This window comes from Podarcis tiliguerta (assembly GCF_965153285.1).
Source record: "Podarcis tiliguerta genome assembly, chromosome: 8".
In the NCBI taxonomy this organism is placed as follows: domain Eukaryota; kingdom Metazoa; phylum Chordata; class Lepidosauria; order Squamata; family Lacertidae; genus Podarcis; species Podarcis tiliguerta.
Window position 1 is genome coordinate 68,617,995 of NC_139541.1, and position 20,144 is coordinate 68,638,138.

The 20,144-nt window shown below is 46.5% G+C and overlaps 1 protein-coding gene across 3 annotated transcripts in view; it reads left to right on the forward strand.

Annotated features, from left to right (window-relative positions):
• The first annotated feature begins 401 nt into the window (after positions 1–401).
• The window catches only part of ARHGAP33 (Rho GTPase activating protein 33), a 51,053-nt gene continuing 31,310 nt past the window's right edge, over positions 402–20,144 (forward strand). For all 3 annotated transcript variants that reach the window (XM_083454728.1, XM_083454730.1, XM_083454729.1), the window contains exons 1-4: positions 402–683; positions 14,438–14,532; positions 16,980–17,064; positions 17,231–17,314. In XM_083454728.1, the coding sequence (XP_083310854.1) occupies positions 678–683; positions 14,438–14,532; positions 16,980–17,064; positions 17,231–17,314 (270 nt within the window). In that variant the 5' untranslated portion in view covers positions 402–677. The remainder of the gene's footprint in view (positions 684–14,437; positions 14,533–16,979; positions 17,065–17,230; positions 17,315–20,144) is intronic.

The following is a 20,144-nucleotide window of genomic DNA, read 5'->3' on the forward strand; positions in this document are numbered from 1 at the left end:
TATATAATAAATGGCTGAGGTGGGGAAAACGTTGGGGCGCCTCCCATCTATGCTCAGCTCTTTTGAGGGGGGGTTGGAGAGCGGCCGGCCAGGCTAACAGTAGCCCCTTTGTGCCGTCCCTTCCAGCTGCCCCTTTTGTTTCAGGGTTGTTGTTTTTTAACCCCCTTCGGTGCGATCGCACGGCGAAAAAAACACACAAAAAAGCGGGTGGGTGGCAGGGTTCAAAACGAGGAAGGGCGTGTGTGGGGGTGGGGTGTGTGTGTGGGGGGGTGTGTGTGTGGGGGTCGCCTGTCGGATCCCGCGCCTGCACCCCCCACCTCGTTTCCTTGCGCCCCTTTTGTTGCAAGCCGCCGATCGCCCCCCCCTTCCCTGCCGCCCCCTCCTCCTCCTCCTCCCCGTCTTTCTCCGAGCCTGATCCCGCCCCCGCCCGCCTGCGCTCCCCGCCCCGCCGCTGCTCTGCTCGCCTGCCCGCCCGCCCGATCGCCTCGCTAGCTGGCTGGCTGGCGCTCCCCAGCCGGAGACGGGCAGGAGGACGGACGCGCATCCGAGGGGCCGGGCCGGAGAGGATCGGCTGGCGGCGTCGGGCGGCCGCGCTGCTCCCTCCCCTATTGTCTCGGCTCGGCCCGGGACTGGCCCGGGCTGCCGCCGCCGCCGGGGTACATCAGGATCGCGGCGCCATGGTGGTAAGTGAAGGCGCCTTTCTCTCTCTCTGGCTGGGGTGGTGGGGGGGAAGAGGAGATGTGGGGCGGGCTTAGGGGGCGCCTTCTTTTCCTCTTGCGCGGCATGCACCTGTTACCATCGAAACCCACATCCGGCGCCCCTAGGAACACACCACCGCGCCCCGTCACTCTCTTCGCCGGGGCGGGGTGGAAAGAGAGGCCCCCCCATCAGATTCCAGCAAAATGCAGAACGGGGAAAAGTCAGATGAAAACCCCTTATTTTGCTTCCAATAGCTTCCTCTCCGCCTCACCCCCCTCCCGTGGCATTTTTTTTGGGTGGGGGGCAGTGGGAACCCGACCCTCCCTTAAGTCCTGAAACTCGGGGAGATCTAGGTCAAGGGAGCGCTTTGGATCCCCCCTGCCAACCCATCAGCGCCGTGGCGCAAAGGGGAAGATTCCTCTGCCCTAGAGAGAAACCGCAATAATTCACCAAGACAGCCGACCCACTCCCCCCCCCCCACGCGTCGCCACCACTTTCTCCCCATCATTAGGAGTTGTGCCTCATCCATTGTAATTAGAACATCACACACACACACAAATGCGCTCCACAACTTCCCCCAAATAATTAGGAGGCTGTTCTCTGCTTCACTCAACATCAACTGTTGGGAGTGCAGCAGCAGTAGCGTTGCTAGGCCCCGGCAGCTGGATTTGCAGCAAAACCCCAGAAACAAAAGGTGAAAAGCCAATGTCAGGAAGCAGGCAATTAAGACTAGAATTAGGTGATAAGGAGCACTGGCTACTGTAGCCTGGAGAGGGATCTATGATGCTGTCCACAATTTACAGTGTGTTGGAGCAGCTACTTTCTGCCATTGTCTTTCTGGCCAGTGGGAAAGAATTCCCTGTTGATATAGGTGGACCAGAAGCACCATTAACAGACTGGCCCATTGGTAGGCACAGCGGGGGACGGACGGACACAGATATACAGAGTCTTGATCCACTCAATTCTGAAAGAAATCCCGAAAAACAAAAATCACCTCTGTTCCACTTACCAGTGTCTTTGTGGTGTTTGTCTGTTACAGCTCCAAGCAGTTTTGCACCAGACTAACAGAGGCATTGAGTGGAGATGGATGGTGCTTTCCTGTGCTTAAAAGGAATTGGAACTGTCTACAGAGAGGCTTGGCTTCACATGCTGTCTCTCTGTGGTCAAACAGGTCTTGCAGGGTTTTGAAATGATGCAGAACCCTGCAGAACCTGTTTTGCTGGAGGCGAAAGTAGGGTTGAGTGTACTTGCACCCGTGAGCGACAGTCTTTTTTCTCCCAGATTGCCTTCAAATGCTCTGAGCCCGATTCCTTTAAGTTGGGCATGGGGAACCTGTAAGCTTTCAGGTGCTGTTGGATTACAACTCCCGCCATTCCTGGACATCAGCTGGGGCTGATGGGAGCTGGAGTTCAACAGCGACTGCAGGGCCACAAGTTCCCCATCTCTGCTTCAAGTTGAGGAATAGCCAGTGTTTTTATGCAAGGCTTGACATTACCATTCCCTCCAGGTTCTGCCAGCGTACCTTCCCCCCCCCCCCCGGCTTCACTTTCCCCTTAATCCCTTTAGTAAGACGTAGGATTTTTATTGACGGACTGATAAATAGGAAGTTGTAAAAACAAAATGAAAACAAATCACATTTCCACATTTGCTCCAGGAACAGCTGCAACGAAACAAACCCATGTTGCATATGTGCAAAGAGAAAAATGCAAATGTGTGTGAAAAGTCAGTACACCTTGGTGCCTTTTCTGCTAGGTGGGGTGGACAAAGGCAGCAAGAGGGAAAGTGGGGGCAGGGTGGCCAGGAGAGGGGAGGAAGGTTTGCTTGAGTTGTATGTGGTAGCTAGTATAGGTATGTGTTGAATGCAGTTTGCATTTATCTAGAGCTATACGATCAGTAGAAGAGACACTTTTGGTGGCCCTGCCACTGCCACCGGCTCCCGCCCAGTTGGCATTGACGCATGACAGGGCCTTCTTGGTGGTGTGCCCCATCTACGGATGTCTTCCCTGGTGCGGTGGGTCTGTCTCCATCATTCAGGAGGAATTTAAAGACATTCCTGTTCACCCAAGCATCAGATAGCTGAAATATGCTGTTCTTGGCAACCTTGAAAGGCTTAGCTGTGGGGATATGTAACTGTTTTTAGAGGTTTTAAATATTTCATAAGTTTTTTATTTATTTTACTTTTAATTGCTTGGCTGTTTATTGCCCTGGGCTCCCTCAAAAGAAAGGGCGGGTTAGAAATTAAATAAATAACAACAAGTGTGCTTTGCAATTATATATTGCCTGCCTTTCATTACACAATTCCGGGTTGCGACATAATTAACAACGATAATCCAAAAACAATTAAGGGCAGATGAAAAGGCATGGTTTAAAATTCACATCGCAGTTCAGTCCAAATGTAGCTAACATCCCATTAATGAAATTGAGGTCATCTCTGAGTTAGCACCACAGAGGTGGGTGCTCACATTTTACTTCCCCGCTTCTCTTATTTCTGGACCGCCAGGGGCCACAGATTCATACCATACATTTAAAAAACATTTAAAGCTCATGACTTTCCCCAAAGGATCCCAGGAACTGTCTGCTAAGGATCCTGGGTATTGTAGTTCTGTGAGGATGAAACTATAGCTCCCAGAATTCTGGGTGGGGGATAAGTGAAGTGTTTTAAATGTGCACCAAATGTGTTTTAAATATATGGTGTTGATCTGCCCTGTATGGGCCACAAGCTGGAGATACTGAGAAGAGGTCAGCGCTGACTTGCTATCTTGGCCGCTGGAACATATAGCTTGAATTCTGCAAGCTTTCCAAAGTCAAGACTGATGGGAAAGTGAAAGTTAAGCAGAACCTCACGCTGTGTGTGGTTTTACTCCTATCTCTGGGCCTCTGTTAACGCAACTCTAACGTCAGGAGTTTTGAGTGTCAAAGTTTATCTCTGCTTTTGCAGAAACGGGTGTCTTTGGTTGTAATGTGTAGCAGAGTAAGGCTTTCCAGTAATGTGAAAGGGACTGTTGGTTGTTTTCTTTCTCTTGTCTCTTGTTTTGCAACAGAAATGCACAAAATAATAAGCTATTCCCCACTTTTCTAGAGATCAGGATGCCTTGGGCCATCTGCATGAAAAATTTCAGCTTTGTAGCTAGTGTGGACTTGCTGTAACCATTTCAGGGCAGGCATTATGTCACCCATTTTTAAAGAAAGACGCACAAATTCCTCCCTTCTCAGTCCTATTGTTTGGTTGCCCCTTAATGATTTATATGTCATCTAGTAGTTTCTGGCACTTTCTAGTTATCAGGGGACCTTGGCTTACATCTGTGCCAAATCTCTGGTTTCTTAGTAGCATTGATGTATTGTAACAGTGGTCTTCTTCTTCTTCTTTGGCGATCACTCGTAGCCGAATAAGATTCTCATCCATAAACACGGTTTTAACAATGAGTCCGTAAGTGACTGTGGAGGCCAGTTCACGAATGGCACTACAAGAGGGACCGGCAACAAAATGTTGTAGTGCTCCTTTTTTGTTCCAGCAAGCCAGCTAGCCTCCACCTACTCCTCTTATGATATTTATTGTTAAACAAAACCCATATACCACTTGATTGTAAGAAAACCTCTAAGCAGCTTACGAAAGCATGAAATAAAACATTAAAATTGTTGATTAAAGCGGTTAGAAACAGGTATTTGAAAATATTCAAAAGTTGGTTAGACGGCCTCGGCCCAGTATACCTGAAGGAGTGTCTCCACCCCCATCATCCAGCCTGGACACTGAGGTCTAGCTCTGAGGTCCTTCTGGCGGTTTCCTCACTGCTAGAAGCTAAGTTACAGGGAACCGGGCAGAGGGCCTTCTCGGTGGTGGCACCCTCCCTGTGGAACGCCCTCCCTTCAGATGTCAAGGAGATAAAGAACTACACAACTTTTAGAAGACATCTGAAGGCAGCCCTGTTTAGGGAGGTTTGTAATGTTTGAGGTTTCATTATGTTTTATAAGAACTGTCAGCCGCCAAATGCGTGGAGTATAAATATCATCATCATCATCAAGAGAAATAAAAGCAGATATAACTTCTACCTGTCTGGATAGGCTTGCCTAAACAAAAATGTTTTAAGCAGGTGCCAAAAAGAGAACGCTGAAGGTTCCTGCCTGCTATTAATAGGTGTAATAAAAAAGCGATGTAGATGCAATAATTAAACAAAATTTGCCAGCCTGTGTTCCCTTTTAACTGGAGAAACCAGCTTGCATAGGGTCAGCCCCTTGGCTTGTCACTGAGGCAAAAAAAAACCCTGCTTGTGAGCTTGAGATACAGAAAGATTTTTAAAAACTGCTGAATAGGCCAGTTTTGGTATTAAGTGCAGAGCTAAGTCAGAGGTACTTCCCCTGAAACGCACGCCAGAGGGGAAAAATAGCTTGGGAGGAAGTTTCTGCTTGATTTCCTGGAGACAGCGGTAGCTTTTCTTGATCTGTTGCTGTTAATGCAGGGCTGTGGGAGGAAGGCAGATGAGGGTCAAGGGAAGTCACCATGTCTTAGGCAAGTGTGGGATTTCTGTGGGGGAGCCTCCCGGAAAAAACTCCGTTTTCGTATCAGGCATTGGGACTTCTTGTTCCTAGCTTCCAGATAACACTGAAATCTCACCAGGAACACGAGCCTTTGCTACAAATTGGAATGAACACTTTTTGAAGTGTGCAGGAGGCGCTCCAGAAACAGACATCTGTAGGAAAATGCACTAAAATTCTACAAACAGGGAATCCTCAATTCTTTCTTTGTATTGATTAAAAAATGTAACCCATCTTGCCCCCTTACAACGCACCCAAACATCACATTAAATGTAAAGGTAAAGGGACCCCTGACCATTAGGTCCAGTTGTGACAGACTCTGGGGTTGTGGTGCTCATCTCGCTTTATTGGCCAAGGGAGCCGGCGTACATTTTCCGGGTCATGTGGCCAGCATGACTAAGCCGCTTCTGGTGAACCAGAGCAGTGCACGGAAACACCGTTTACCTTTCCTCCGGAGCGGTACCTATTTATCTACTTGCACTTTGACGTGCTTTCGAACTGCTAGGTTGGCAGGAGCAGGGACTGAGCAACGGGAGCTCACCCCGTCACGGGGATTCGAACCGCCGACCTTCTGATCGGAAAGTCCTAGGCTCTGTGGTTTAACCCACAGCACCACCCGCGTCCCAACCATTACAATATGAATAATTATCCTTGTGTTTTATCTATATGACCCAAAGCCACCATTTGGAAGCATCCTAGGTGCCAATGAAAGGATTCTAGATTATCCTTTCTCCTGATCCTGTAGCCTACCTGGTGTCAGACTACAACTCCCATCTTCCCTGACCACTCCTCATGGTGGCTGGTGCTAGTGGGAATTGTAGTTTAAGGTTACCCACCTTGTCTTAAATGATAGCTTTCTATTTGTAGGCATCATATAAGGCCCCTTCCCTCCACGGCAGACTAAAGTGGTATAACTGAGACACAGGTTTATAGCCTTATTGACATTAAGCCAAAGTATGGAAGAGTATTTGAAAGTTATTTAATGACTGCCTGTACTAATATGAAGCTTCGTGAGTCTTGAGAACCATGCATCATGGTATGTTAGACTGGCAGATGAGAAAATGAGACTTTTTTGGTGTGGTGGCCCCGTATTTGTCTAACTCCCTTACCTGGGAGACCGGGGATGGGAATAAGATTGATTCACTGGCAAAATATACCGATAATAATATGCAAACCAAACACAGCTGCCCTCCAAAACTGACATGTCTCTGAATTGTACAAAGCAGCTTGTCAACCAAAGAAATTACAGAAATGTGAACATTAGGGTAAAGTGTGCATATACATGCTTATATTAGTAAAAATAGCATACAAAGTGCATTTTAGGGGAAATTCCTTTGCACAATGTGTGCATTAGGCAGAATTGCTTAATTTTCTTTATGTTGATCTTGTTCTGTGAACTGCCCTGAGACCTCCGGGCATAGGGCGGTATTCAATCAATAATAATAATAGTAGCAGTAGTAGAAGAATAAGAATAAATCCTTACTAAAATGCTGGTGAATTTTCATGAGAATTAAAAAACACATCCTGCAAACTGATGTGGAAATATGAGAAGCAAAGTTAAGGCTGGAAAAATGAGAATTTAAGAGAAACCCCAAACAGATCAACCTAGCCTTAGCTGATGGAATCATAGAATCATAGAATCATAGAGTTGGAAGAGACCACAAGGGCCATCGAGTCCAACCCCCTGCCAAGCAGGAAACACCATCAGAGCACTCCTGACATATGGTTGTCAAGCCTCTGCTTAAAGACCTCCAAAGAAGGAGACTCCACCACACTCCTTGGCAGCAAATTCCACTGTTGAACAGCTCTTACTGTCAGGAAGTTCTTCCTAATGTTTAGGTGGAATCTTCTTTCTTGTAAAAGATTCTTCTACTTCTTCTGCTTTCAGAAGCTGCTTTCAGAAGCTGCTTTCAGAAGCTGCTTTCAGAAGCAGCTTTATTTCAAGCTGCTTTAAAATATGTAGTGCTCTGCATTATTTCAACTACTTCTGTTTCTTAATTTATTTATTTTTGTGATTTTGTTTTTTAACGATTTCTGTTTTGTTGTGCTGATGTCTGCCTTCTGGACCCAGAAAGTGGCATCAAAATCTTTGAAATGGTGAACTGAGTGAGATGGCTGGAAAGGTGCATTCTTACCCATATTGTGCAGAGCTAATGATGATTGTCTACATGGGGGTGTTCATTCTACCAGCCATGTGCTAGACTCTCTACTATGATCAGCTGTTGCAAGCCATCCACGCAGCCCTTCTGCCATGGGAATCTGTGAACGTGCCCTCCTGTTGCGTGTGAGCGTTTCAATCTGGCAAGAGACTCTTTCCACACAAAGCTCAATCCTTAATGGCGTTATATGAACCTATTCAGGACAGATAAAAGAAAGTGCTTCTTCCCATAGTTCATAGTAAAACTATGGAATTTGCTCATACAAGGGGCAGACGTGACCACCAAGTCAGATAGCTTTAAAGGTGGAGTAGACAAATTCATGCCCTGGGTAAGATAGCTCAGTTGGTTAGAGCATGGTTCTGATAACACCAAGGTTGCCGGTTCAGTCCCTGTGTGGGACAGCTGCATAGTCTAGTGGGTTGGATTTGATGGGGATTATTATTATTTATTGAATTTATATACAGTGATACCTCGGGTTACATATGCTTCAGGTTACATACACTTCAGGTTACAGACTCTGCTAACCCAGAAATAGTACCTCGGGTTAAGAACTTGGATGAGAACAGAAATCGTGCTCCAGCAGTGCGGTGGCAGCAGGAGGCCCCATTAGCTAAAGTGGTGCTTCAGGTTAAGAACAGTTTCAGGTTAAGAACGGACCTCCAGAACGAATTAAGTTCTTAACTCGAGGTACCACTGTACTGCCCTATACCCGGAGGTCTCAGGGCGGTTCACAGACCAAAATCAACTTAAAAACCACAATTATATAATCAAAATAAAAACAACAACCCAATAACAACCTCCCTCAAAAAAACAACAACATTTTAAAAGGGCATAGGATGTAAATCAGATCAGCCAAAGGCCTGGTTAAAAAGGAACGTTTTTTGCCTGGTGCCTAAAGGTGTATAATGAAGGTGCCAGGTGAACTTCCCTGGGGAGAGCATTGCACAGACAGGGAGCCACTGCAGAGAAGGACCATTCTCATGTTGCCACCCTCCAAACCTCTCGAGAAGGAGGCACACGAAGGAGGGCCTCAGAAGATGATCTCAGAGTCCGGGTAGGTTCATATGGAAAGAGGCGGTCCTTGAGGTATTGCAGTCCTGATCCTCAGGGTCCCTTCCAACTCTACAGTTCTATGATTCTATGAAGGATTATAAGGCTACCTGGAAGCAGTTTGCTTCTGAATGCGAGTTGCTGGAAATCACAGGAGAGGAGAATGCTGTTGCTCTCAGGTCCTGCCTGTGGACTTTCCAAAGGCATCTGGTTGGCCATTGTGAAGATGCTGAATTAGATGGACCACTGGCCTGAGCAGGATGCTGAAGTAGCTGAGCCACTGCAGGCCTGTTCTTATGTTCTTAAGTCCTTGCTATTCAGGGGAAAGGCTCAAACATTGCACCACCAGTGCACATCATGGGTCATATGCCTTTACAGAATGTCTGGATCAACTAGGGATGCAGGTGGCGCTGTAGTCTAAACCACTGAGCCTCTTGGACTTGCTGATCAGAAGGTTGGCGGTTCGAATCCCCGCAATGGGGTGAGCTCACGTTGCTCTGTCCCAGCTCCTGCCAGCCTAGCAGTTCGAAAGCACACCTGTGCAAGTAGATAAATAGGTACCATTGCAGTGGGAAGGTAAACTGCGTTTTCATGCATTCTGGTTTCCGTCATGGTGTTCTGTTGTGCCAGAAGCGGTTTAGTCACACTGGCCACATGACCCGGAAAGCTGTCTGTGGACAATCGCCAGCTCCCTCGGCCTGAAAGCGAGATGAGTGCCACAATCCCATAGTCGCCTTTGACTGGACTTAAACATCCAGTGGTCCTTTTTACCATACCTAGATGGATTCTGCTTCGCGTACGGCAGAGGGAAGGCATTCCATATTTCTGGAGCAATGGCAGACAATGCCTGCATTGGGATGGCCCACCCTGTGGTTTTCTGTAAGGGCTGATGGCAGTCTACTCATAAGTATTCCTGGGAGGGAGGGTTTTTGGAGAAGAGGGCATGGCTCAGCGGCAGAGTATCCGCTTTGCATGAAGAAGGTCTTGGGTCCAATTCCTGGTATCTCCAGGTAGGGCTTTGAAAGGCATCCTGCCCCAAACCCTGGAGAGCAGCTGGTGCTACCGGTCAGCATAGACAATATTGAGCATGATGGGTGCATGGCTTGGTAGAAGGCTTGGTAGAAGGCAGCTTCCCATGTGCCAGATGAGGGTTAATCAGAGAGGGAGTTTCCCAGCAGATCTTTGTAGGGGAGACAAAATAGAGAAGTAGAGGGGGTCCTGGGGCAAGGAACATGAGTGGAGGAAAGGGAAAAAGCGTCTCAGCTGATCATGCATCCCAGCGCACAACAGCGTTCCTCCTGTTGTAGCATGCGTCAGCCAAAAGCATCCTCCACAGTGCACACTCGGGTATTTCCTCACCACAAGTCACAAGGGCAGCTCAGATGCCTGTTGGATTCCTGGGGGTGACAAAATAGCTGCAGATCTCAGCCTCCCTGCTGCCGGTCAACTGCTTGCGCAGTCTTGCTGCGGTGTGCGGTTGAGCTTTGTGCCTGCTACCAGCCTGTGTCTTTGGGTTGCTCGGGAGCTGTAGTCTGGTCCAGAACAATGGGATGCTTTTGGGAGCTGTCATTGCATAGCCCAGTGGTAGAGCATCTGCTTTACTTTCGGAAGGTCCCAGATGCGATATCTGCTGGCATCGCCAGCTAAAAGGGTCAGGTACCAGACTCTGCCCCAGACCCTGGAAAGCCGCTGCCTATAAGGGTAGGCACAACTAGACTAGATGGGCAAAGAACCTGCCCTGGTTGAAATCGCCTTCCTGTGTTTCCTCTGAGTAGCTGCAAAGTTTCACAGGAAGGTGCGCAATACCTAATTGATTGTCAGTCTATCTATAGGGACCGGAAGTGAGCTTTGGATCTCTGCGATGAAAGTATTTAGGTAGAATTCCCAAGCAACGCCAGGGCTAAGGCTGGTAGTCTGTCCGTCCATCTGTCTAATATAACAAGGAAACAAGGAAATGTCAGGGCAGTTTTGAAAGGTTCAGTCCACCATCTTGATTCAAAATTGCATTCTCTCTAGTTCCCAAGGGTGGACACTATAGTTTTCCAGCTCTGACAAAATGGAAAACTGCTGTGGTTGGAATCCATTTTCTGGTTTGTTAGCTCGCTAAAGTTAGGGAAGAGCAAATGAATCACAGGTACGATCCACAGTCTTATTAATATCTTATTTACCTGATATGTTGATTGTCCCAATGTGGTCCCTGTACCAGCCTTTCCAAACCTGGTGCCTTCCAGTTGTTGTTGGACTACAACTCGCCCCTTACCTGACTGCCAGCCATGGTTTCTGGGGCCGATGGTAGATGTAGTGTAACAATATCAGGAGGGCGTCAGGTTGGAGAAGACTGCGACAGCCCATAGAGAATTGAGAGAAAAACCGTCTTTGTATCAGGCAACTTCCTGTGTTCTTATTTACAGCCAAGAAACAGCACAAACAAAACAGAGCAACAGTGAAATTAGCAGAAGATTGTAGTATCAATTCATTCAGGTAAATTCCTGTAAAAATACAAGTCTTTTTATACCTAGAGATTCCATATGTCCAGAATTTCCCAGACATAGCTGGTATTCAGTCCGGGGAAATCTGGACATATGGCAGCCCATGTCGGCAGTGTGGATTTTGGTGAATTTCATTTAAAAAAAGCTGGAAAACTTGTGGTTGTTTTTTTTTTTAAGATTTTGTAAAGAAAGCTCAACAACTTTGCCAAAAAATCCTCAACAACCCTAACTAAAGGATTAAAGTGAAGTGATTTATTCCATGATAGTCATAACTCAAAATAGAATCAATGAAATTAATGGACATGGTTAACTTTGAGCCATCAATTTTAATGGGTCTACTCTGAGTAAATCTTAGTTGGATACAGCCCTCGGTAAGAGGTAACTGACATCTCTGAGGAGGGTGTTCCAGAGGTGAGGTATTTTCACCAAGAAAGCCCTATCCCTGGTTGCCACCTGCTTGAACTACCAAGGTGGGGCAAGTCAGATGAGGATTTGAGTAAACAGGCAGGGCTGCATGGAGGAAGGTGGTCCTTGAGCTATGCTTGTCCCAGGCCATTGAAAGCATGATAGGGCAAAATGAGTTCTTTGAATTGCTCCTGGCACTGAGTAAATGGAGGATGACTCAATTTGCTCCTGCAGAGGAGTGTTATTCCATTGACTGCCGTGCTTTTCATCGCTGTGAGCAGGCACCTGGGCTGAATCACAACAGGCTTTGTGTAAAACTGGAACTTTTCCATGTGGCCGTCTCCAAAGCCACCAGCCTCGCATCTTCTCTCCCCTAGAAATGTGTCGTAATTAAACAAAGCATCATCATTTTCAGTTCCCCCACTTCCGCTAGCTGAGGAGGCTGACCAAATTGAGCAGGGGAACACCGGACGCAACGGCAACACCCCATAACTTTTTGTCTCACAGCGCATGACTGGGGGAGAGAGGAAGAGATGTGGATTTGTTGCTCTGAGCTGTTCTAGACTGCATTGGCAGAAATATTGTGTCCAGATCATGGGAAGCAGGGAGACCATTGTCCTCTAACCTCCCTTGGAGCACTGTGTTCTGGGCACTGCAGTTGAAGAAGAAAATCAACAAAGTCGAAAGTGCCCAGAGGAGGGCAAGGGAGATGGTGAGGAGCCTGGAGACCAAGGCCAAAAATGAAAGGTTGGAGGAGTTGGGTATGTTGTTTAGCCTGGAGAAGACGAAAGGGTGATGTGATAGTCATCTACGTGGCAGATAAGACTGTCAGTGGCTACCAGACATGAAAGCTATGCTCTCCCTGAATGGTCAGAGGCAGTAATGGTTCTGAATACCAATTGATGGAAACTACAGGGAGGACAAGTGTTCTTGTGCTCAGATCTTGCTTAAGGATTTCACTCAGGGTGGTTGCTGTGAGAACAGGATGCCTGGACTAAATGGGTCACTTGCCCAATCCAGTGGTTTGTCTTATGTTCAAATATTTGAAGGGCTGTCACATAAAGGAAACAAAATTTATTTTCAGCAGGGGTAGGGAGCCTCTGGCTTACAGGCCAACTTTGGTCCACCAGGCCATTCCCAGAAAATCACTCCCCACGTCTGACGCAGCATCAGGAGTGAGGCCGGTATTGGCATTGCTTCAAAGGAGCATTTCATGGTATCGTAGAGTTGGAAGGGACCACAAGAATTATCTAGTCCAGTCCCCTGTAATACAGGAATCTTCTGCCCAACATGGGACTCGAACCCACAACCCTGAGATTAAGAGTCTCATGCTCTACTGACTGAGCTATTCTGGATCACAGAGGGGTTCGCATTGAAGCCCCTCCATTTCAGACTCTTTAGCAAGACTCCTCGATGGGACACGCCCAGCATGCCTCCAAAGATGCTTGTGGCCTGATGTCATTGTGATGTCATGTGATTGACAGGTGGGTGGCCTCTGCTCACTTTTTAAATCTAGACCAGGCCTGCCGGGGGAAAAAGGTTCCCTAGCCCTGCTCTAGAAGGCAGGATTCCAACCCGTGAGTTCAAATGACAAGAAAGGGGATTTTGAGTAAGCACTAACTTCTTGATGGAAGGACCTGTTTCACAGGCAGACTTGGCCCTCCAGATGTTTTGGGACTACAACTCCCATCATCCCTGACCTGGTCCTGTTAGCTAGGGATGATGGGAGTTGTAGTCCCAAAACATCTGGAGGGCCGAGTTTGCCTATGCCTGGTGGAAGACTCTCCTTTGTTAGAAGTTCTTATGCAGAAGCTGTTCCGGTTTCTGATTTTATCCCGGAATATCCCACTTTTCCTTAGTATTTCCCTATTTTCACTGGAGAAATGCTGCAGGGTATGCCACCAATCTTAGCACGCAAGAGGGTCTGTAGGAAAAGAGGTGGTCTTTCGGGTATTTGAGTTGTCCCACCAAGGCTGACGAGCAGGCTTTGACTAGCCAAGCTCACCTTATTTATATACGAGAACAATCAAAGACTGGGGGAGATTTGTGGATTATATGAAATGTTATCGTACACAAATAAACTCATTAGCAGGATTAATTTAAACCAAACAGTTAAAATTAATGTGAAAGAATAGCCAGGGAGTAATTAATAATTGGAGTAATGAAGTCCCAAAACCACTGAAAAATAATTGGAGTAATGAAGGAGATATAGCATTACAATTAATATATATATATATATATAAGAAACTGCAAAAAGAGTGGGGAAAAGTAAAAATATACATATTTGTTGGAAAATATTAGATTGTATTTTTGTCAAAATATTTTTGAAAAACTGAAATGTACATATATATTTATATGAAAAGAACATTCAGGGAGGTTTGCTTCAGCGCTGCCCCTATATATAGACCTGTGAGCTTTTACAGGATCGGCTATGGTATTGTGTAATCCCACTCTGGATTATTTTATTTTATTTTGGGTGTTTCAGCATCTGAAATGCGTAATGTCACGTGATCGCAGGTCTCTCAGTCTTCCAAGCGGTGTCCTGTGATATCTTTTGAGCTATCCAACGAAGGGGCTAATGTTATGTCTAACGACGTTACTTTTTCTTCCTTTTTTAAATCAGTTATATGGATGGTGGTGGGGAAATGACAAGCTAGCAAACCGAGCAGCGATTAAAAAAAAAAGGGGGGGGGGGATTGATTGCAAACAGTCCTTGAAGAGAGGTTGACAAAATAAAATGTGTCTCGGCAAACTGGGAAACTGAGCTAGATAATGTGGCAGCCGATGTAGGGAGAAAGCTGGATGGCATCTATTAAAGATGCTGTTGGTATAGAATGTCAGGGACCGGCATTGTACTGGGAGATCAGCCATTGTATCCTTTTGTAACTTGGGAGGTTCCTGCGATTATCTGCCGAAGATACTGTGAAATCTGTCTGCCAACCGATCCCTGACTTAGCTGCAGGGTGGAATTGTAGCAGGCCAGCTCTGAGCCTGAAGAGTGATCTCCGGAGAACTTTATTATTTTTTTTGGTGTTGCTTTGGCCGTGGGAAGAAGTGTCGGAAGTGTCAATATTTATCCATACCTTCCTTATTTTGACTGCACAGGCCCGGAGCACGGACAACATTGATACAACGGGAGAGGGTCAAGTCCGCTCGCTGGGGAATGCAAGCAGCAACATCAAGGGGAAGCCAACCAAGAGGTAAAATTGAGACAGAGAAAGAGAAAGAGAGAAATGAAAACAGGCCCATGGCTGTGTCGCATTGCAGGAGTGTAGGTTCAACCCCCAGGACTGAGAGGCAGCGTACGATTGCCAACTTTATGAACTCGCCCCTGCAGCCTCTTAAAACAGGCTTCCTCAAACTCGGCCCTCCAGACTACAATTCCCATCATCCCTGACCACTGGTCCTGTTAGCTAGGGATGATGGGAGTTGTAGTCCCAAATATCTGGACAGCCGAGATCGGGAATGCTTGCTCTAAAAGGTGTGGCCGTTTGATCTGCAAGCACCATTTTTTTATTTCTCTGCTGTGAAAAGCTTCACCTGCTCTTACCCCCTATCCTGCAGATATAACATAGGGCAAAGAGACTACGGTCTTGTTTTGAGTAAGTGCCCACCCACAATTTAATTTGAGAGGGGATGTATGGGTGGTTGCTGGCTTCAGCCACCCCTGCTGCAAGTTTCTTCCCCTCTCGAGCCACGTTCAGCATCGCTGCTAGAAAGCAATGCTAGTAGCAGCGATGCTGGACATGGCTTGAGAGGAAGAAGTATGAGGATGCAGGCCGAACGGCTCTAAGGGCAGACCCACAGCGTACCTTTAATGCCCAAAAGAATCACGGGAACTGTAGTTTGTGAAGGGAACGGCAGGCCCGTGAGGGGGAAATGATAGTTCCCCAAGAGTTGTCGGGAGGAGTCTACATGTACAGTGGTACCTCGGGTTACATACGCTTCAGGTTACAGACTCCGCTAACCCAGAAATAGTGCTTCAGGTTAAGAACTTTGCTTCAGGATGAGAACAGAAATTGTGCTCCGGCGGCATGGGGGCAGCAGGAGGCCCCATTAGCTAAAGTGGTGCTTCAGGTTAAGAACAGTTTCAGGTTAAGTACAGACCTCCGGAACGAATTAAGTACTTAACCCGAGGTACCACTGTACTGTAAGTGTGCATGGCGCAGATCTGGGCTGAGAGTACCTGACATAAGCAAGCTAAAGGAATTAGGATGACAGGGGAAAGGCCTGCAGAAAGAGGGCTTGAGGCAAGGCAGGGAACAAGTGTAGGATTTGGGGAGAGGAAGATGCATGGGCTTCCATAGGAATGTTTAGCAGACTTCCTCAAACTCGGCCCTCAATGTTTTTGGCCTACAACTCCCATGATCCCTAGCTAGCAGGACTAGTGGTCAGGGATGACAGAAATTGTAGTCTCAAAACATCTGAAGGGCCGAGTTTGAGGAAGCCTGGTTTATGGGGTGGGGTGGCGGCAAAGCAAAACACCAAAAGTGGGGAGCAGGCTAGTTCCTGTCATACAAAAATGAGAAGAATTGTGTGTGTACATTTTATCTGAGATTCTACAAATGCTAGGAACTTAGGCTGCGTACGCACAATACTCTTTCAAACACATTGGAAGCGCCTTCTTTCCTGCAAAGGCCCAGAATTCTTTGGGGGCGGACTGGAGGGAATGTGTTTTGAGTGTGCTTTAAAGGTACAGTGTATATGCAGCCTTATGCTCTTTTTAAAAAAGCAAGCAAGCTGGGAATCTTAGGATTCTGGTTCATCTAGGGCAGGGTGGGGAGGAAAATCCCTCTCCCCGCCCCCCGCGATGGACACCCATGGGAAGGAGGTTGGGCTCAGAATGTCACAATGGCTTTATTGCATATGGCAGGAGGGTGCTTTTTAGTATTTTACCTAAGGCTTGAAACTCAAGAGTTAGAACCCATAGCAACATAACTCATTCCCTTACATAGACCTACTGTATTTTTCGCTCTATAAGACGCACTTTCCCCCTCCTAAAAAGCCAGGGGAAATGTGTGTGCGTCTTATGGAGCGAATGCAGGCTACGCAGCTATCCCTGAAGCCAGGAGAGCAAGATGTGTGTGCACCGGTGTGTGCCAGGTGTGCACCGACCCCTCTTGCTCTTCTGGCTTCAGGGATAGCCACGCAAAGCCTCTTCAGGGCAATGGGAAGAACGCTCCCCCTCCCCTGAAGAGGCTTGGCACAGCTATCCCTGAAGCTGTGGAGAGGCGCTACACAGAGAGGGAGAGAATATTTTTTTTCTTGTTCTCCTCCTCTAAAACTAGGTGCGTCTTATGGTCGGGTGCGTCTTAGAGAGCCAGTCTTAGAGAGCCAGTGGTCTCTTAGAGAGCCAGTGGTCTTAGAGAGCCAGTGTGGTGTAGTGGTTAGGAGTGGTGGACTCGTAATCTGGTGAACCGGGTTCAATTCCCCGCTCCTCCACATGCAGCTGCTGGGTGACCTTGGGCCAGTCACACTTCTCTGAAGTCTCTCAGCCCCACTCACCTCACAGAGTGTTTGTTGTGGGTGAGGAAGGGAAAGGAGATTGTTAGCCGCTTTGAGACTCCTTAAGGTAGTGATAAAGCAGGATATCAAATCCAAACTCTTCTTATGGAGCGAAAAATACGGTATCTCTCTTTCCCTGCAGACTTTCCATCACACGAGGCCACTTCCCCAAGCTGACCGAATGTGCTCATTTCCACTACGAAGCTCTTGACTTTGGACATATTGAGGTACGTTTGCCACCCTGCTTTCTTCACAGGGCTTGGGAGATCGAGGAACTGTTACCTTGGGCACCTGAGTCCCTAGGGCAGGCTGGGAAGGGAAATGGCAGGACAGGTGGATATTTCTGCCTCCCCACTGCTGCAAGGGGCACTTAAATTTTCTCTCTCCCCACAGCTGCAGCTTGCACCCGAGCAGAATGAGAATCTCAGTCACTTGGAGGAGGGAGAGGTGCTGTTTGATGTGCAGGTCACCTGCCAGGTAAGGGGCGGGGAAGGGGAGTCAACTGGCAAAACCTGTTGGATTTGGTTGGATTTGGTTCTTATATTCTTGAGGCGAGTTGTCAGCTGACTAGGTAACTGGCAGCTGTTTACCCATCAGTACATTATTTTATACTGCAGTTAAATAGGTTAAATTGGAAATAATTTAAAGCATAAAAAATAGTTCAGTTAAAAAAAATTAACAATTTAACAATTATTTCAAAGCCAATTACTTTTTAAAAGATTCCAAATGGTTTCCAATCTATCCAAGGTTTATACCTGCCCTACACACTTGCAGCCAGATCCAGTGCAGACGTAGATACTGTTTTGTGCAATGGGTTTCAGCATGCTAAACTGGATGGGTTGGCTTGTTAAGTAGGCATAATGCTCGTTCCCAGGGAATTCTGGGAATTGTAGCTCTTTGAGGAGGGGTGTCAGGGGTTTCTGATAAATTCTTAATTCCCTACTGTACTACAGTTACCAGGAATCATTGTTAATCGACTGCTAAATTGGTACAAAACAGGTTTAGGTCTGTAGGGGCGTCAGCGTTCTGTGTGTCTTGTTTGATGATACTGAGGGAAAGGCCTAGTTTCCTTTAAATGTTAGATAATCTGGCCACCCATTCTGCAATCTGAAATTGTGCTGTGCTTCCATTTTAATTATGTGCCGTGTGTTTTGTTTTATTTCAATTATGTAATTGTATGTAATTGTCGTTTCTTAATTGTGAACCACCCTGGGATATATTTGTATGAAGGCTGATATGAGTTCCGCCAACCTGGAATATTCCCGTTCTATAGTCCTGCTCAGTTAACCAAATCTGCTGGACCAGGCGAAAGGCCTGGCTAGTCCAGCATCCTGTTCTCACAGATGCTTGTGAGAAACTCTCAAGCAGGACCTCAGTGCAAACTCACTCTTCCCACCCTCGATTCCCTGCAGCTGGGACTCAGACATAATCCCTCTGATGCTGGAGGGAGAACATAGTCATCGTGCATATTAGCTGTAGACAACAATACGATAATCTTTATTGTCATTGTCCCATACAGAACAACAAAATTGAAGAAATCTACATCAGACATTCAACAATCAACAAGCCTGCTATCCCAGCTATCCCAGCCTGGTTAACCCCCTAAAAACTCTGATACCCCATAATTGAATACAATATACTAACATAGAGACTACCTTACACTGCATTTAAAACCAAAATCGCATTTGGATAGGAAGTGTTTCTTAGGCAGCTAGTCCTAGTCTTTATAACCCTGTACCTTCTTCCAGAAGGCAGAAGCTGAAAGAGATCATTTCCGGCGTGTGCGCTATCTTGCACTATCTCTGCAGCTTTCTTATGGCACCCAATTATTGTCTTCCTTGCATTTGTCTAATCCTCTTTTACAACCATCCTCGTTTTTGGCCATCATTGCCTCCTATGGGAGCAAATTTCAGCCTTTAACTGCAAGCTGTGTGAGGAAGGGCTTTTGACGCATGTCCTGAATCTTCCAACTTTCAGCTTCATTAGATGCCCTTGAGTCTCTAGTGTTATGAGAGAGGGAGAAGAACTTTTCTCTATCTACTCTCTCCATGCCATTCATGCACTTCTCTCATGCCACCTTTTTGTTTGTTTGTTTGTTAAGTTTTTATTTATTTATAAACTGAAACCAACACGGTTTATTGAATTACAGTAACAAAAACCAAACAATATCACAAGAAAAAAAGAGGAAAAAATTACACAAAAGAAAAACAAATAAAAAGAACACACCAAAAATACATAAAAACATAGACTTCCCTCCACCTCCTTCCCTTAATCTTCTTTTATTTGTATTAATTTGTTTTTGTTCCACTTCCGTCCATTTTCTCAATATTTCTACCCTGTAAACTTTATTCATTGCATATCAAAATATTTATCCCAGAACAATGCTTTTTCATGTACTCCTTTACAAAATCTCATTCTTCAATTAATTTTTGATCTGTTTGTCCTCTTATCGCTGCCGTATTGCCTTTTCTCTACGCCAAAACAATCCCAAATGCTGCAACCTTTCCTCACAAGGGACTTGCTGCAATTCCCTTGAGCATTTTGACTGTCCTTCTCCCAAAAGTTTTTCCAACTCTAGAATATCCTTTTTGAGGCCAGGCAACCAGAAGTGTACACAGTACAGTGGTATTTCGGGTTAAGTACTTAATTCGTTCTGGAGGTCCGTTCTTAACCTGAAGCTGTTGTTAACCTGAAGCACCACTTTAACTAATGGGGCCTCCTGCTGCCACCGCGCTGCCGGAACACGATTTCTGTTCTCATCCTGAAGCAAAGTTCTTAACCCGAGGTACTATTTCTGGGTTAGCGGAGTCTGTAACCTGAAGCATCTGTAACCTGAAGCGTATGTAACCCGAGGTACCACTGTATTCCAAACGCAGTCACGCCATAGAACTGTATAATGGCGTTATGATAGTGGCAATTTTGTTCTCAGTTCCTTTCCTAATCCCTAGCATGGACTTTGCCTTTTTATTTTTTTTTACAACTGCCACACGCTGCATCAGCATCCCAATGCATGTCTGGGATGTTGTCTGTGTGTTTGGATTGTGCCCATGGGCCTTGGTTTCTGCTGTGTTCATTGAACTTTTGGTACAGAGACCAGGGCAGTTCCAGGTTTGAGGGGTCCCTCAGCAAACGAAGTTTGGGAGACCCATCCTTGTCAGGCTTACTTGCTGTGGCTGGCGCTACAGGAAGTTGTAGCAACTGTGCTCCAATCATCACTGGCAACTGAGTCTGGGAGCCAGCATTTAAATTACCCATAATGCTTCCTTCCTCCGTGGGTTTACCTGGTGGCAGGGGCAGGCAGCAGCAG